The sequence below is a fragment of the Gobius niger genome (genome assembly GCF_951799975.1).
Source record: "Gobius niger genome assembly, chromosome: 14".
NCBI classification, from domain to species: domain Eukaryota; kingdom Metazoa; phylum Chordata; class Actinopteri; order Gobiiformes; family Gobiidae; genus Gobius; species Gobius niger.
In genome coordinates this window covers 4,236,135-4,254,990 of record NC_136865.1, presented here as the reverse complement: position 1 = coordinate 4,254,990, position 18,856 = coordinate 4,236,135, and the positions used below count along the sequence as shown (strand labels likewise).

The 18,856-nt window shown below is 45.4% G+C and overlaps 1 protein-coding gene across 1 annotated transcript in view; it reads right to left on the bottom strand.

Annotated features, from left to right (window-relative positions):
• The window catches only part of rftn1a (raftlin, lipid raft linker 1a), a 163,669-nt gene that overhangs the window by 43,681 nt on the left and 101,132 nt on the right, over positions 1-18,856 (bottom strand). The window contains exon 3 of the mRNA XM_079571254.1: positions 5,919-6,102. Within this exon, the coding sequence (XP_079427380.1) occupies positions 5,919-6,102 (184 nt within the window). The remainder of the gene's footprint in view (positions 1-5,918; positions 6,103-18,856) is intronic.

The window sequence follows — 18,856 nt, the reverse complement described above, 5'->3', positions numbered from 1 at the left end:
CTATGGCTCATTTGAAAGACGAGACTCAAAGCTCTCCGTAGGTGAAAACAGCCTTGGTTCCTGAGAAATCCAAAGCTAAACAAAGGCTAGTTTGATCAAAGTCACTGATCTAGATTCGGAGATAATTAGTGTTTTATGAAACACTCTCCTTTCTGATGAACTCCTCTCTCCTCTCTGGACAGACACCAACGTTTTGTGAAGAGGCAAATGCCTAAATATCTCTGTTTCAAGTCATTTTTCAACGACAACATTGTTGATGCGTTTTGAAACACCGCGTGCTATCGATGTCTTTTTACGGCATGTGCATTTAAACAGCCTGGTTCTTAAAGAAGACTTTAACAGGATGTTTCTCAGTCGTCCTTAGTCTTGTTTAGTTTAGTTAAGAAGCTACAATAGTTAGAAGAAGAGTTAGTTATGAGGGATTTGTTTTCTTTTTCTGGTTAAAAGCTCAGTAAATGAGGCATAGAAAAGGAAAAATCTTCAAAATCTTGTTCCATGTTTGGATTACAACGTTGTCTCGGACGTCTTTCTTGCTACACAAGGATACCAAACATGTCAATATTTATGAATGAAAACACATGGCGAAGGGTGAGTTTGGCCTATTTTTGACATTAAAACCAAGACATTAAAGGGGCTGGAAGCAAGTTCGCCATTTTATACTCACTACTGCCACCTCAGGCCACATGTGTAACTGCACCTTCTATATTAAGCTCGTGCATGACGGCAATTCGGGCCGAAGTGACACATTTTTGAGTGACCGTACAGGATTTTAGAGGCAGTTATGGTGAACAGGTCTGAGCTCATTCTACACATTAGGACATGGCTGGAACATGTAGGGGGAGGAAAATACTTAATTTGAACATTTTTAAACTCCTTATAGTCCCTTTAAGGAAGAAAACTGGGCAAACATCACAACACTAACCCCTGTAGCTCCTCCCCTCGACTGTACCTTACCTTAGACAACAAGTTCCCGCTTGTTTTGTTCCAGTTTGGAAGCATTAGCGTCCCATATGTTTTTTCCTTGAGTGAAGGAATGGGGACAGAGGTAGTGATTATTTTAGTGCTGACTCAGCCGCTGTTTCCATGAGCGGAGGCTAAGCAGCAGCCCTGTTGTGTCATAATGGCCCTCCCGCGGCCTTAATGAGCCTCAAAAACAGGGGCGTCCTCAGCGCATTCATCTTCGTCACGTCGCACGCTGGATAAAGGTGCTTCTGTTCCACATCATCCAGTCGTGACACAATCCCACAGAGAGAAATGAAAAACACTACAATGTAACTTCGGTTTGATCCAGTTTATCCGTGTTTTGATCATGATTGTGTACTTTTCCTACCATTTGAATGAAAACACAAAAGGCTCACTTATGTGTTTGATTTAATGGAAAGGACTGTGTTGGACTGGCTTTTTAAGTGAAAGACATGTTCACCGATCAGGAGAGAAGTGTTTGATTCAGAACGTTTTTATGAATAGTGAATAGGGAGAATGATTAAAACTAAGCATGTTTGTCTCCATAAACTCTATAAATGGCCTCTTTGCCTCTTGTAGATTTGTATCTTGTTGCTGATGAAGCTGAGATGTAAACAAACACCATGATGCTTAACAGCAGTTTTAGAAGTTTATCTGCAGGTCAATGCTCAATTGCATGAATAATAAACCTGTGCTATATAGAAAATGATAAAAACGCAAATCAATCACAATGTCTGTCAGAAAAAATAGCACATTTTTGTCAAAATCGTGCAGCCCTAGTTACACATCGATCCATCCAGAAAACCAACAGAGACAGAAACTTATTGACTTATTCAGAGAATCACCTGCTCGTCAATATTAAAGTGATAGTCTGTAAGTTTGCAAAATGAGGGGAGCAGGAACAGAATTTTCCAAAGCAAACAATATATATAGCTGGGATTCAAACCCACGACCTTCCGATCATATATACGTATATATATTAAAAAAAAAAAAAAAAAAAACTCTTCCTCACCCTCCGCGGGCGGTCTCTTTTTTCCTCCTGCTCGGGTCCTCTACCAGAGGCCTGGGAGCTTGAGGGTTCTGCGCAGTATCTTTGCTGTTCCTAGCACTGCACTTTTCTGGACCGAGATGTCTGATGTATTTCCTGGGATCTGCTGGAGCCACTCCTCCAGTTTGGGGGTCACTGCCCCGAGTGCCCCAACGACCACGGGCACCACTGATGCCTTCACCCTCCAGGTTTTCTCCAGCTCTTCTCTGAGCCCCTGGTATTTCTCTAGTTTCTCATGTTCCTTTTTCCTGATGTTGAAGTCGTTTGGTATTGCTATGTCGACCACAACGGCTCCTCTGCTCTTTGTCACCACCACAATGTCCGGTTGGTTCCCATTACCATTTTGTCCGTCTGTATCTGGAAGTCCCACAGGATCTTGGCTCGGTCATATATATATATATATATATATATATCATATATATATATACATATCATATATATATATATATATATATATATATATATATATATATATATATATATATATATATATATATATATATATATATATATATATATATATATATATATATATATATTTTTTTTTATAAAGATCACTCAGTCTCGTATCCTCCCACGTTGACCAATGAGACGAGCTTTTCCTTTGAACCAGCCAGTCAGGTCCAATCAGGAGCAGCGGGAAGAGCTTGATCGTTTGCTTTGGAAAATGCTGTTCCCGCTCCCCTCATTTTGCAAACTTACAGACTATCACTTTAATATTGACGAGCAGGTGATCCTCAAAATGCAAGCCCAAGTGAACGATTTTTACACGTAAAATCCTTAAAACATCACTTTAAGGCTCATATTTCACTGTTAGAAATACAAATTGGAGCTTATCTGCAATTCCTCAATTTGAACTTTCTTTAAGGGACTATACAGAGTTTACATTTTAATTATGTATTTTCCTCCCCCCACATGTTCCAGCCTGATGTGTAGAATGAGCCCAGACCTGTTCACCACAACGGCCTCTAATATCCTGCACTGTCATTCAGAAAGCTGTTACTTCAGGTCTTAATGCAGAAGCTGCAGTTACACGTACGACCAGAGGTGGCAGTAGTGAGTACAAAAAGGACCAACTTGCATCCAGTCTCTTTAAACTCATATCTACGAGTGTTTAAGGAACACAGAGGTCAAACGGGTGCGTCTGTGAAGCTGTCCGGTCCGTGACCTCTTACCTCCTCCTTTCTCTTCTCTCTGTCCTTCACGTATTTATCCAAGTTAATGCTCTCAGCTCTCAGAAGTGAGCGTGCATCACATTGGAACCTTCGAAGCACTAAAAGGCTGTTTATTTTCCGTGCGAAATGCAAAGCGAAAGCACACGGCGTTCCACAGTGATGCAGGAAGAGCCGACGGAGCAGAGCTGGGTTTCGACTTTAATAACGCCGCGATTCTAGATCCGTCAACATGGATCCATCAAGACGGACGGACGGCTCCGCCACACTGCTAATTCTGTTGATAAAATACAAATATACTTGTGGTGGATTTCCGTGAGTTGCTTTGTTGCCGCTGCAGCTCACACAGTTTGATCCAAAATGAGATTTATGCGTCGGTGATTAAAAACGAAGGTCCTGTCTGTCTGAGAGGCACGTTTTTTTTTTCAGACCCAGCCTTTTACCATGAATGGGTATTGATTTTTTTTTAAGTGGCCTTATTTTGCATGCACTTACATCAGGGCCACAGTATTAATCTGTCCCTGGATAAATCAGACAAGGACAGCGGCCGGTGGCTCCAGAGGACTCAAGGCCACGGCTTAGTCTCACCCAGAAACATCACACTGGGAACACAGCGGGAAGAGGGATTTCAATGATGCAACCTGGGAAATCACGTTTAAAAATCACTCTTAGACAGAGGAAAGAGGACTGGACAAAACGGGAAACATTTGAGCAAAAAGATGTGGTTTCAATTTCAGCCAAAACAGCTGAATATGTTTTAGACCATAACTATGGTACCGAGCACAGTTTTCTCTGGTTTGACTTTACCCAAATCTGGAAGCTTCTTGAAAGAAAGTGTCAAAATAGTGTTGAAAACGAGGAAGAAAACACAAGAAAAAGAAACCAAAAAAAATGCCAAAAACTATTTAAAATGTGACATTAACGCTGCGACAACGTGGCAGAAAAGTTACAGTCAGTTTTATAAGTCTTAGCTTTCAAATGAGGCATTACACTGTGGCTCTCCAGTCGAGAAGCATTTAGATTGGGGTAAAGCTGACCTGGAGAAAACGTGCTCGGTCAAGAGGTTAAAAACCTTTAAGGCCTTGATTATGGCACAATTGACTTAATGACTTCTAATGCTTTTTAATGCCCTGCAGAAACCCTGCTATAGCAGCACAGAGCGCCTCACTCGGGGAACGGGAGGACGAGGAGAACCGGCAAACTCCACACAGACAGGCCCTTCTGGCCAGGGATCGAGCCCGGGGACTTCACACAAGCCCTGACCACTGTGCCACCTAACATCAGCCCCTCCCACACGCCCTCCTCTTGCTCCCCTCTGCTGCACAGCTGTTTCAATAAAGGGAAAAATAAGAGTGTGCAGCCCGTGTCTTAAGTGGCTGCAGCAGTAACTATAGTGTCTGTTGAGGATTCAAAGATTACTCAAAGATGCGCGGGAGGGTCGAAACACAACTCCAGGTCTGTTCCACATTATTGTAAAAAGTCGCCTTTGCTTAACACCTTGTTAAGCCGCATTTGGTAATGACATATTTATTCATGCCGCACATTTCATAGACAATGTGAAATGTAATGTAATAATAGTTCAAATTCACTGTGTAATAAAGCCACATTTTGGAATGAAATTGGATCATTACACTCTATCATCATATATAAGACATTTACACTGTTTACTAACCATTGTTAACATGGATAAGCTTCTAAACAGAGTGTAATGAATGTGCTCGATCCGTGAGTCTGGTAAATAAGGATGTGCGATTAGTGAACAAATCGTTCAAAAATCGTGAGTCACTTCACAGAATCAGGAGTCATGATTCACCTCATGAGCTCGTTCACTCATTTGGAGCAGTTTTTGTCTTTTAAACAGCGATTCAAACTGTATTTTATCTTTCTTTTGTCACATTAACTCCAACATTAATAATGCTACTACATGAAATCTTCACGGTAACAGAGGTGAAATACTCTAACCAGAGTTAGAGCAAAGTCGTCTGTGATTCAGTGTGAGTGAGTGACAAGAATGAACCACTCTGTGCTTCACGTCAGTCAAAGGCAAATGACTCCACTGCTAAACTCCCAGCTAAGCTAGCATCCCGCTAAAGTGTAAATAAATCACTTTAGCGTGAATGAATCACCCTGCCCACTCAGATAAATATTATTTAATCCCAAGATTGTGGATTACATAAAATGTTACTGTAATCCAGTTTCACATTCTTAAAAACCATCAGGTTACAATGATTAATAACAATGGTTGGATTTACTTTTACTGTTTGTGTTTTCCATGAGACTTGACCGTCCACCAGAATGTTTTTCATTGTTTTAAACAGTTTATATTAGACTGACAGCTTTGTAAATGCTTTAGAAATGATGAAAATAAGCATTTACAAATGCTTTTATAGCTCACAGTCTTCATAAAGTGCACATTTTATCACATTATATGATAAGTCATAGAATTCAAAATTATACAAAATGTGGTACATTATGACAAAACTCCTCCAACAGAATTTTGAGCTGTTGTTTCTTATCTTGTTGTTTTATTGTTTCAGAAACAGTTTCACTTTTCTGGTATACCTGTTTCGTTTTATTAATGCACCTTTAAATCTTAAAACTTCAAAACATGTCAGACGTATGTGTTTTAGTTACTTTGGACTGTTTGCTTCCAAATACTTGTTAAGTGACTTGCTCATGCCCCAGAGTGTTTCCTCCCTCCAGTGCCTGTAATGCTGTGGATGTGTGGCCTGTACCTGTGCGTCTCCCGGATGAGCACGGCGCGGTGCAGCTGCCTCTGGATGTGTGCGTGTCCCGGGCCACACGCGTGGACGAAGGGGTGAACCGCCACCAGCACGAAGCCCTGGGAGTACAGCTCCCGCACCTGGACCGGCAGCTCCCGCACGGAGGACAGGCACAGGACGGACGACACCGGCACCTCTGTGGACACAAGGGGGCACACACGGGTCAGAGGCAGGGTGTCCTCAGGGGATGGACCGTTAAATAAGGACGGGATGATAACGGTGTGGGACAGGTGTGATTAGGGCTAGGCACCATTAAACACACACCAGTCTGGTAGCAGAAAAAAGTTTAGCTACTACTGGTATCGAAGAAAAAAAACTCTTATATCTTTAGATCCGAGTTTTGATGCTGTTGGAATAAAGGAAGTGACTTCAATGTTTCTGTCGTGGTGAAGAGGGAGCTGAGTCAGGGCAAAACTCTCGATTTACCGATCGATCTACGTTCCCACCCTCACCTATGGTCAATACAAGCGGCCGAAATGAGTTTCCTTCGCAGGGTGGCTGGGCGCACCCTTCGAGATCGGGTGAGGAGCTCAGTTACCCTGGAGGATCTCGGAGTAGAGTCGCTGCTCCTTCACGTCAAAAGGAGCAGCTGAGGTGGCTGTTCCGGATGCCTCCTGGTCGCCTCCCTCAGGAGGTGCTCCAAGTGTGTCCTATTGGGAGGAGGCCTTGTGGAAGACCCAGGACACACTGGAGGGACTATGTCTCCGAGCTGGCCTGGTGTCGCCTCGGGGTCCCCCAGAACAGCTGGAGGAGGTGTACATGGATCGGGAAGTTTGGGCATCTCAGCTGAGACTGCTGCCCCCGCGACCCGGCCCCGGATAAAGCGGAAGAAAATGGATGGATTTTGCCCCATTTTTTTTTCACACAATTTCCACACACATCTTGACATTGCCTCTCCTGGAACCGCCACCTTAACGTGGTGGAGGGGTTTGAGCACCTGAATGATCCCGGGAGCTCTGTGGTCGGGGGCTTCGTGCCCCTGGTAGGGTCTCCCATGGCAAACAGGTCCTAGGTGACGGGTCAGACAAAGAGCGGTTCAGAAGCCCCTTATGAGAGACCAACAGGCCCGGTTCATCATGAGGGCGTCCTTCTGTGGACCCACCACCTGCAGGAGGAGCCATAGGGGGCTGGTGCAGTGTGATTTGGGCAGCTCGGACAGCCATCACGACCAGGCAACGGACAAGTGGAAGAAGATGGATGGATGGATGGATGGATGGATGGATGGATGGATGGATGGATGGATGGATGGATGGATGGATGGATGGATGGATGGATGGATGGATGGATGGATGGATGGATGGATGGATGGATGGATGGATGGATGGATGGATGGATGGATGGATGGATGGATGGATGGATGGATGGATGGATGGATGGATGGATGGATGGATGGATGGATGGATGGATGGATGGATGGATGGATAGATGGATCTTGACATTAAAGATGAACCCAATATTGTACACTTGCAGATCTTCCACACATTATTGTTCTGTTTCCTGGTTCTAGATGACAAATATCGAAAAAAGTATCGTTCAGGTATCGGTATCAAAAATCAAGAATCGTTTAAGTACTGGTATTGAAAAAAAATTGAATCGAGCCTGAAGTGTATCTACTGTACATGAGAACAGCTGGAGGACCCGTTATTGAAAGGGGTTTCCCATCTGGACATCTAAATTGCACTACAAGAGAAGGCTTTTATTGGGTTATGAGTTTCCTCCCTGCCAACAGCTACATCAATGGCCTTCTCGAACCTGTCCAAAGCACATAAAGTGATGACAACAGCACAGTTTGGATTCATGCAACACTCAAACATGTCGTCTGTTGGAGAGGAAGCGTCAGAAATAAAGAAAAACACGCTCATTAGGAGTTGGTCTCCAGAACACGGCCACATGGCGCCTTCACGCTGAAGCTAATCGAGCGCCGTGCTAATGGCCGCGGTCCACGGCGCTGTGACAGCGGAGCGCGGCGGCTGCTGCTGGAGAAAGCCACTCCATCAGACACACATGAAAACAAGAGGCGCGCAGCCTCGTGAAAAGGTTAGACAGACAATGCAATCACAGCCCGCCTTCTCCTCATTACAGCGCACAATAGAGGCGGCCTGTACACTCCAGCGGAGACAGACGGAGGTGCTTATCCAACGGGGGCAAACTGTCATGGCCGCCGCAGAGGGAGGGGGGGCTGTTTACCACACGCCATGATGTGCTGAAAGACGAGATGAATAACCTGTGGCCGTTTCCCCAGTGGTCTTTCCATAGCATCGCAGCCCGGCCCTTAAAAAGCAGGGCCCTGACATTCATGTTACTCTCAAATGTGACCTGTGTGTGACCTCCGTCTGAACGGGATAGGGCTCAATAAGGAAGCTAAAAACGGAGCTAGAACATCAATAAACAAATAATTTTAAGAAGGAAGAGAGACAGAATTTGGGATCATGGACTTTTGTGGAGCAGAGTCTTTAATGTGAAATGTGAAGTATCGACACATCGATACCAAATGGCTACTTTATAAGTATCGATATTGGGCAAAAAGGATCGATACTAATTTGCATAGGCTATTATAGTTTTGTTTCTTATAGTAAGACAGAAAGGTTTAGTTTACCTGCTTGACTAGTTTCGATCACTTCCTGTGATCTTCCTCAGAAGCGACACCTGGTGGTGGAGGTGTCGTGTCGTAGGCAGCTTACATGGATTTTCCAGTCAGTAGGGAGAGCTTACGCCCCCTACTGACCGGCACCTTCTCCAGGACGGCCTCCCAGGTGTGGGATAAGGTGTACGCTCCCTCGTCCCGGTTCATAGATGTTGGTGCACGTTTCCTGATCTCGATGGCTTCTCTGATCCAGCGGTGATACTTGTTACTTTCGGCACGGATGACCCTGGCATTGTCCCAGTTCATGATATGGTTTTCCCTCTTGCAGTGGTCTGATATGGCTGATTTGAGATTTGAAGGCGCCAGTCAGTAGGGGGCGTAAGCTCTCCCTACTGACTGGAAAATCCATGTAAGCTGCCTACGACACGACACCTCCACCACCAGGTGTCGCTTCTGAGGAAGATCACAGGAAGTGATCGAAACTAGTAAAGCAGGTAAACTAAACCTTTCTGTCTTACTATAAGAAACAAAACTATAATAGCCTTAACCTAAGAAGACAGTATGAACCTTCTACAAAGACTAATTTGCATATGTAAAAAGAAGGTGGGGCAGCAATTGTCAACCCTTTGTTCTGAGCCAAAACAGTCGACAACAGCAAAGGATTGAACTGAGCCAGGCATATCACTCTGGTTTAGGTTCTGTTTGTCATTTAAGTATTCATTTTAAATTTTGTTTATGTATTTAATTTCACATTAGCATTGTTTAATTAACCAGTTAAAGCAATATAATTTTATATAATAACCAGTTTTAGAAATAAAATAACCAGTTAATTATATAAAATAACCAGTTTTAGAGATGTATATTGATTGAAATACATTCACCTATATGAAATGACCAGTATCGGTATCGGTATCGACAAAAATGACCCCAAAAGTATCGATATCGTATCGATTCCAAAAAATGTGGTATCGCCCATCCCTAACGTGTAGTGTCCCTGTCCGTTCACGTCTTTAATGCAGAATGAACGGTATCTGTAGAGCATCGATGTGTGATGGCACAGATGGTAGAGCGGGTCGTCTCATGATCGGAAGGTCGGGAGTTCGAATCCCACCTCCTGAAAGTGGACATTGTCGTTGTGTCCTTGGGCAAGACACTTCACCCACATTACACCCAGTGTCTGCGTACATTGGTGTATGAATGAGAGTATGAATGGGTGAGTGAATCCTGGCTGTAAAGCGCTTTGAGTGCCTAATGTAGGTGAAAAAGCGCTATACAAGTTGAGACCATTTACCATTTACCATAAATGCGACCTGGAGGTTCAGACTGAAGTCACAAAAGATCAGGTACATATTGGATTCAGGACATACCAAGTGGCCTGGGTCGCATTTGAAAAGATCGGATCTGTGTCGATCAGACTGTCATGAAAAGGTCAGACACAGGTCGCATGGGGCCAAAATGATTGGAATTGGGTTTCAGCGTCAGTCTGAACGTAGCCTTTGAATAAGTGGAATAAGTGGTCAGTGCGTGTCTCAAGTCCAGGTCGTGAAGGTCGGAGTACCCGGAAGAAACCTACACAGACACGGGAGAACATGCAAACTCCTCACAGAAAGGCCCCGTCCAGGTGGGAATCGAACCCGGACCTTCTAGCTGTGAGACACACACAAATTACAAGCCTTTCAAGTGTCCAGCAGTGTGATGTGTGCGGTTCGGTGTGTAGGCAGCATTAAGATGAACTTTCACTGTGGGACTGTTAATGCGTCTTTTCTAAAGTTTAATCCACTTGAAAATGCAAAATATGATCATATTTTAGTGATCTTAACCTCTTAACTCCCACCTGAACGGATCCCATTTTCTCCAGTTTGGCTTTACCCTAGTCAAAAAGCTTCTTCAAAATAGCCACAAAAAGTGAGAAGAAAACAAGAATGTAAACGCAACAAAAATGTGACTAAAATTCAACCAAAATATGACAAAAATTCAACAAAAAAATGACAAAAATTCAACAAAAAGTTACAAAAAATTCAACCAAAGAGTGACAAAAATTCAACAAAAATTTAATAAAAAAAGACAAAAAAAGACAAAAAAAAGACAAAAAAAAAGACAAAAAATGACAAAAAACTCAACAAAAATGTGACAAAAATGGAAAAAAAAGAAAGAAAAATAAAATACAAAAAGTGACACAACACAGCTACAACGCGAGGAAAAAGATCAGTTTTGTGGGTCTTAGCTTTTAAATGAGGTGTTACACAGGCCTATATATTAGCCAAAGAGGACAGAATGCATTTGGTTTAGGTGGGTGGTAAGAGGTTAAAAGCTCTAAAACTATAAATATTCACACATGATGGCTTATTTGAAAGATATTTAACATAAAAATATGCCATGATGTTTTATTTTTAATTTGTTACCCTGAAAATACCATTTTCTGAAGCTTTATTAGTCTGGTTATTTGCTCGAACTGTTGCACAACCTGACATTTTAGGGGTTTGAGGTGTGAAAACATAAAAAAAATATATATTACTGAAATGTGTTGAAAATGTGTTTAAACTCAATAGGTTTTGTAGAATAAAGTGATACATATAATGAATCAATCGATTTATTATTAAAAGAAATATAACGCCCGGACACAAAAATATGCACATCGTGTCAATGTGCATGATGTGCAATTTATATGAAGTTTTAGCCTTGAAGCTAAAGGCTAACGTTAATTTTCCTTTTAAATCTTAATTAAACTTTAATTTGTGTTGACAGGAAGTCGTCGTTACCCACACTGGTAACCAGGAAGCCAGAAACATTCCGTGCTCATTATTCCGATCATACATTCCATCCAAGTATGACGTCATAGCAACCCTTGCAGAATCCGGCCTGTTGAGATTAGGTCATCACTTCCCACTGCTCATTTCGTTCAGACCTTCAGCAGAGACAAGAAGTATTTCATATTTCTCATCACAGCTACAGGACACGAACACGACTTTTCCCACTGAAATGGAGAATTCAAAACTCACGATGGCCTTACAGAAAAAGGTCGACGTCAGCTACAAGAATGAAGTCTCCGAGGTATTTGAGCTCGCAGCAAAACATGGCCTGGACGCTTGTTTTCTCGAGTTGGACAAAGATGGCCCTATCCATAACGCCATCTTCACCTTCCGTTTAACGGTGGGAAGGTTTACGTCAGAGGCTCAGGGCCCGACCAAAACGATTGCAAAAAAGCTCGCCGCACAGCAGATTCTGCCCGAAGTGCGGCGTATCCCCCTCCCAAGGAAAATGCTGGGCGGAAAATCCTCAAAAAACACCAAGCTCTGGAGAGAGCTCCCTACTTTTGAGCCGACTGCAAACCCAATAGTGTGCCTGCATGAGATCATCACCAAATGGAGGGGGAACCCCGCAGAGTACCATGTAGTCAACGTGGACAAAGCGTTTTACCCCTGGATCTTGTACGTCCGACTGACAGTAGCCGACGAAACAGTAGTGGGAGCGGGACACTCCAAGAGTGAGGCCAAACAAAACGCTGCCGCAAAAATACTTAATGGATTTGGATACAACTTTCTCTGCGTAGAACCAGACAACACAAAAGAAGATCTCCTTCTTTTGACAGAGGTAAACTCTGCTCCTCTTACCCCGGACGCCCCTGTTCAGGACGCCCCTGCCCCCAAGGACACTCCTGTTCGGGAAGCTCCTGTTCAGAACGCCCCTTTCCCAAAGGACGCTCCTGTTCAGAACACTCCTGCTTTGGACGCCCTGGTTGAGGATGCCGCTGTTGAGGACGCCCCTGTTGAGGATGCTCCTGTCCCCATGGACGCTTCTGTCCCCAAGGACGCACCTGTTCAGAACGCTCCTGTTCAGGACGCTGCTGTTGAGGACCCCCCCCTGGACGCCCCTGTTGAGAACACCCCGGTTGAAGACGTCCCTGTTGAGGACGCTCCCGTTCATGTTCCCCAGGACACTCCTGTTCAGAACGCTCCTGTTCAGGACACCGCTGTTGAAGACGCCCCTGTTGAGAACGCCCCGGTTGAAGACGTCCCTGTTGAGGACGCTCCCGTTCATGTTCCCCAGGACCCTCCTGTTCAGGACACCGCTGTTGAAGACGCCCCTGTTGAGAACGCCCCGGTTGAAGACGTCCCTGTTGAGGACACTCCCGTTCATGTTCCCCAGGACACTCCTGTTCAGGACACCGCTGTTGAAGACGCCCCTGTTGAGAACGCCCCGGTTGAAGACGTCCCTGTTGAGGACGCTCCCGTTCATGTTCCCCAGGACACTCCTGTTCAGGACACCGCAGTTGAAGACGCCCCTGTTGAGAACGCCCCGGTTGAAGACGTCCCTGTTGAGGACGCTCCCGTTCATGTTCCCCAGGACACTCCTGTTCAGGACACCGCAGTTGAAGACGCTCCTGTTGAGAACGCCCCGGTTGAAGACGTCCCTGTTGAGGACACTCCCGTTCATGTTCCCCAGGACACTCCTGTTCAGGACACCGCAATTGAAGACGCCCCTGTTGAAGACGCCCCTGTTCAGAACGCCCCGGTTGAAGACGTCCCTGTTGAGGACGCTCCCGTTCATGTTCCCCAGGACGCTCCTGTTCAGAACGCTCCTGTTCAGGACCCTCCTGTTGAAGACGCCCCTGTTGAGAACGCCCCGGTTGAAGACGTCCCTGTTGAGGACGCTCCCGTTCATGTTCCCCAGGACGCTCCTGTTCAGAACGCTCCTGTTCAGGACACCGCTGTTGAAGACGCCCCTGTTGAGGACACTCCCGTTCATGTTCCCCAGGACACTCCTGTTCAGGACACCGCAGTTGAAGACGCCCCTGTTGAGAACGCCCCGGTTGAAGACGTCCCTGTTGAGGACGCTCCCGTTCATGTTCCCCAGGACGCTCCTGTTCAGAACGCTCCTGTTCAGGACACCGCTGTTGAAGACGCCCCTGTTGAGGATGCACCTGTTGAGGACGCTCCTATCCCCAAGGACGCTTCTGTTCATAACGCTCTTGTTCAGGATGCCGCTGTTGAGGACCCCCCCCTGGACGCCCCTGTTGAGGACGCCCCTGTTGAGGACGCCCCTGATGAGGAGGCCCCTGTTGAGGAGGCCCCTGTTGAGGACGCTCCTGTCCCCAAGGACGCTCCTGTTCAGAACGCTCCTGTTCAGGACACCCCTGTTGAGGACACCCCTGTTCAGGACGGCGCTGTTATGGACCCCCCCCTCGACGCCCCTGTAGAGGACGCCCTTGATGAGGAGGCCCCTGTTGAGGACGCTCCCGTTCCTGTTCCCCAGGACGTTCCTGTTCAGAACGCTCATGTTCAGGACGCTCCTGTCCCCAAAGAAGCTCCTGTTAAGAACGCTCCTGTTCAGGACACCCCTGTTGAGGACACCCCTGTTCAGGACGGCGCTGTTATGGACCCCCCCCTCGACGCCCCTGTAGAGGACGCCCCTGTTGAGGAGGCCCCTGTTGAGGACACCCCTGTTGAAAATGCCCCTGTTGCGGACGCTCCCATTCCTGTTCCCCAGAACGCTCCTGTTCAGGACACCCCTGTCCTCAAGGACGCTCCTGTTCAGGTGTCCTACATTCTCTCACATGCACTGGTAAAGAAAGTTCTTAAATTGGCCGGATCCCATGACAGACAGCACAGTGTGCACATGGCGATCAACTTGACTGAGAAGATCAAAGAACAGCTGATCATCTGTAGAGAATGTGACATTAGCTTTAAAGACCTGCAGAACATAGGAAAAAGAGCAGCTAAACAGCTGGTGCTGGAGCACGGCTCTGCCCACTCACTCCTGAAGGCTGCAGCTCAACAACCAGCTGCTTTTAATGAAGATGTGGTGAAGCATCTCAACGTTGAACTAGGAGGCTTCCTGAACCGGCCCAAACCTGTATCAGCTCACTTCTTCACCAGACTGGGGAGGGCTTTCTGCTTCTGTTAAGGCCATTTCTATCAGTATCTGCCAGTGTGATGGCACTGTCTTCTTCAATAATAATAAAAAAATATATATATATATATATACTGTAGCTTTGTCTCTCTATTCTCTCTGATAATATTCAGATCAAGCTTTTCAAAATGTTTTTTGATTGAGCATCCATTCTATCTTTTCACAGACCATTAAATGGAAAATTCCCAGGAACACTCTATTGGAGAATTAAAAAAAAAAATTACATCACATTAAATCCATTTTGGTCGGGCCCTACTGCACCGAACCCTAACCCTGACTGAGAATGAAGCTAAAAGATTAAGGAAATCAATAAGGTGGTTAAAGTGAAGTTTTATATTCACATAAGTTAACGTTAAGTGCTTTTATTTTCTTCTTTTAAAACTTATTAAGTCATTCAGTGACTCGCCATACGCCCATATAATTGTATTAAGGCGCGTCTAATTGCAACATCTTTACAGCAGGTTTCTGACGTAAATGGGAAGCGGTAGGGTTGGGCAATTAATCTTTTATCTTTAATTTAATAAAACTTGCAATCTCTACTTCAAGCTCAATCATCGTCATGCAATTTTATGATTGTCAGGTTTACAGCCGTTTCTTTGGCAGAAACAGGTCCTAGTTTTGGATTTTGGCGTATTGAAACTGAGAAAAGACAATAAATATGCTAGGCAATTGTATTGCTAATAACTTCAAATATGAAACAATGCATTAGTCAACAGTAAAAAAACAGCCAAAATGTACTTTAAAAAAAAATCATTTTGTCTTCCTGCTTCAGCAACTCTTACAAGGTTCTTCTAGAACAGGGGTGGCCAACCAGTCGGAGACCAAGAGCCGAAATTTTCAACCTTGATCCTGTGAAGAGCCACAAAGGCACCGACCATTAGCGAGATCCCGGGGCGGTACTTTATTGTGATTAAATAGAATGTGACCGTTTTATTTAATCACAATAAACTATAACTTTATGCCTTTTTCTTTTTTTTTTTAAATAATTGTGTTAGATTGAATGGTTTTACTCCTCAACAAGATTGAAATACATGTATATTAAATGACATTTTGTGTTTCCTGTTCTGACTGAGACAGAATTAAATTATTATTATTATTATTATTTATTTTTTTTATGCTGGGGTGTGTTTGTATGTGGGGCCCTGCCCACTGAGCCCCCTTCTCTGATTCGCCCCTGGCCTGTGCGCTCAGTGCCTGCAGCTTTGTCCTGACTGGACTGTGCAGAGAACGCACTCTAGGCTGCACAAAGTTCATAAACTTTAACCAGGAGCCTCTGGAGGATCTGAGAGTCTGTTTTAAGTTGCATCTGTTACAGTTATAGCACGTGTGAAAGAAAAGTCATGACTTTGCGTATTTCCGCGTTACGATGTCGCGCTTCGCATCATACGCTTAATAAGAGCTCCGCTTTTTTCCATTTCCTAATGTTGATCTTTTTCTGTGAATATGTGGCCAAATTACATCAAATAAAGAGCAGCTGATCAGAAACCTGAAAAGCACAGAAGCTGATCCTAGTGCCACGATCTGCCTGCCTGTTGTTTAACCTACATCCCGCTGTGAGTGAGGCTGCACGGGCTCCTTTTATACGCCGCCTCGAAAAGGAGAGAGATACGGACTCTCATTCATGTAGAGATGGAAACAGGGTCTGTAGGACAATGGTTGGATTTTTGGTCAAAGACTGTTACAGTTTATGGGAAATATTTACCAATTATTTTGCAAAGAGCCGCATTGTATTAAACATCTCCAATCATGCAAAGAGCCGCACTCTGATTGGCCAAGAGCCGCATGCGGCTCGAGAGCCGCGGGTTGGCCACCCCTGTTCTAGAAAGACTCTACCTGGTATTTCAACAACTTTGTTGTTGTACCTAGTGTTTACACCCAACCATATAAGAGCTGATCATTTTAATTTCAAGTTCAAAATATATATATCAGACGTATTCAAGGTTTATTAAATTCAAAGCAAGTTGAATTCAATTCTTTTTATCCAACTGCTTCACGTGTGCGTGACAGTACTTGTCCCTATATAAGTTGAGACCATTTAGCATTAACCATGGCAGCAGGACTGAGGCAGCTGCTGTATAAGCCATGCATGTGTGGACTGGGGTCTGCTTCTGACTTCCTACAAATGAAAAGTTTGAAAATTAAAGCCTTGACTTGTCTCTATAGAGACAAGTCCTCTGAACAGTTCATCGGTAACTTGTAACAGACTGATGCTGTAATCAGCAATAAAACAAGAGGGCCACATAGTGCTTGGTGTCAGCCTAAAACAGATATCGGTACAGTATCGGATATTTTGAACTGCCGCCAACAGGCACTAGAGGCACTAAACGCAAAAGTGAGACGGGTTTGGCAAAAGATTATGGCTGAACTTCTAATCAACACTGCTCTTGGCTGAGGAACAGTAGATGAGTAACTTTTAAAATGATGAAGGCTCACTTAAGCCTAAAAGTTGAAGGGCTTTGGGCCTGGGGTTACACGTCACATCCCTACACTTCCACATTGAGGTCGGCTACACTGGCCATTTCTGCGTGCCTTTTCTACACGTTTATCACTGCCGTCCCTGCCGCCCTCCCTCTGCCCGCAACTGCACCTTTCTCCAGGATGAGCTGTCTCTTCCTCCTCATCTGCACCATGGGCCGCTCTGAGCGGATGCACAGTACTATGAAGACCTGCGGCTTATGTTCCAGTGCGGCCTATATGTGGCAAAGCTGTTCTTCTGGCTGATGTTACAGGATATCCTGTTTGCTGGTACTGCTCTTTATTTCAAAATAAACACTCCCCTCACTCCCCTCACGCCCCTCACGCCCAACACTCCCCTCACGCCCAACACTCCCCTCACTCCCAACACGCCCCTCACGCCCCTCATGCCCAACACTCCCAACACGCCCCTCACTCCCAACACGCCCCTCACGCCCCTCATGCCCAACACTCCCCTCACTCCCAACACGCCCCTCACGCCCAACACTCCCCTCACTCCCAACACGCCCCTCATGCCCAACACTCCCCTCACTCCCAACACTCCCCTCACTCCCAACACGCCCCTCATGCCCAACACTCCCCTCACTCCCAACACGCCCCTCACGCCCCTCACGCCCAACACTCCCCTCACTCCCAACACACCCCTCACGCCCCTCACGCCCAACACTCCCCTCACTCCCAACACGCCCCTCATGCCCAACACTCCCCTCACTCCCAACACGCCCCTCACGCCCCTCACGCCCCTCACTCCCCTCACGTGCTTTGTTTGTCATTGTACAACAAAATGACGTTCAGGTGTCGGGTCAGTCCTGAGCCGCTGTGGGCCGACATGACCAGCATGTTTTTGGAGGTCGGGAGAACTGCCTTCAGTCTCCTCCGAAACGGTGCAGCACCTTCTGGGTTTGTCTTTGTTTCAGAGCATGGTGTCCTGCACTGGTCAGCTCCTCCTCGTTCCTCTTCCTCCTGCGCAGCTCCCTCCGCTCCACAACAGTTTCACCATCTTCTGGGGAGAGCTGAGCAGTTCTCCAGTGACGAACAGAACAGTAGCAGTGACAGAAGGCAGTGCTTCCTGTAGCTCCTCCTGTGATCCTCCACTGTGCTGCAGGTGTGGAGGATCTCGGTGCCTCTTCAGAAGAAAGTTGTAGGTTTGCTTTTAAAAAATCCACTGAACCTCACAAAAACACTGCAAAGATGTACAAAAGTATCCAGCAAAACAATGTGGTCAAGAAAGTCACAAGTCCCAAAACGTCATGTGACTGGACTCTCCCACCTCTGCTCATCTTCACTCCAGCGGTTTATATTTCCACCCAAACAGAAGGCCTCGGCTTGATTCAGATGCAGGATGAGCCATGTAGACCATACACAGGCTCAGCGCTCTCCTACATGCTCAGAGCGTGTTGCGTGAGGGCCACAGTGCTCTGAAGGGCACCACATTGAGGCCAGTGTGATCGAAGGCCATTGTTCCGTATTTGCGCCGCTGTATTGTTCATGCGGTTGACAAGTAAAACGGCCTCGTGTTCAATGAAAAGGGTGAGACAAAGTTCACCACCAATACTTTCTGCTTAGGGCACCGAAAGGAAAGCTGTTCATTTGGAGCGAGCAGGAGATACGGAAATCAATGGGAAGAAGGGGCTCGTTGGAGGTAGGGAGGTGTTTCCTTTTGCTTCAAATAATAATGAAAAAAAATCAATACAGTCTGCCAGGAAAAAAGCAGACAAACTGTCCAAGGCACTCTGATGGTACAAAGTTAAAAGGCATAATCGGTGGCATTGCTTTTTTAAGGCGAGGCACTGCAGGTGAATAGGGAAAAAATGTATATTTACAGATATCAATTTGAAACGTTTGCTGTAGATCACTGGCATAAATGTGAGAAGAAAATACACTGCAGGTTTTCTGTCATTTTATCTTTTTTTTTTATCTT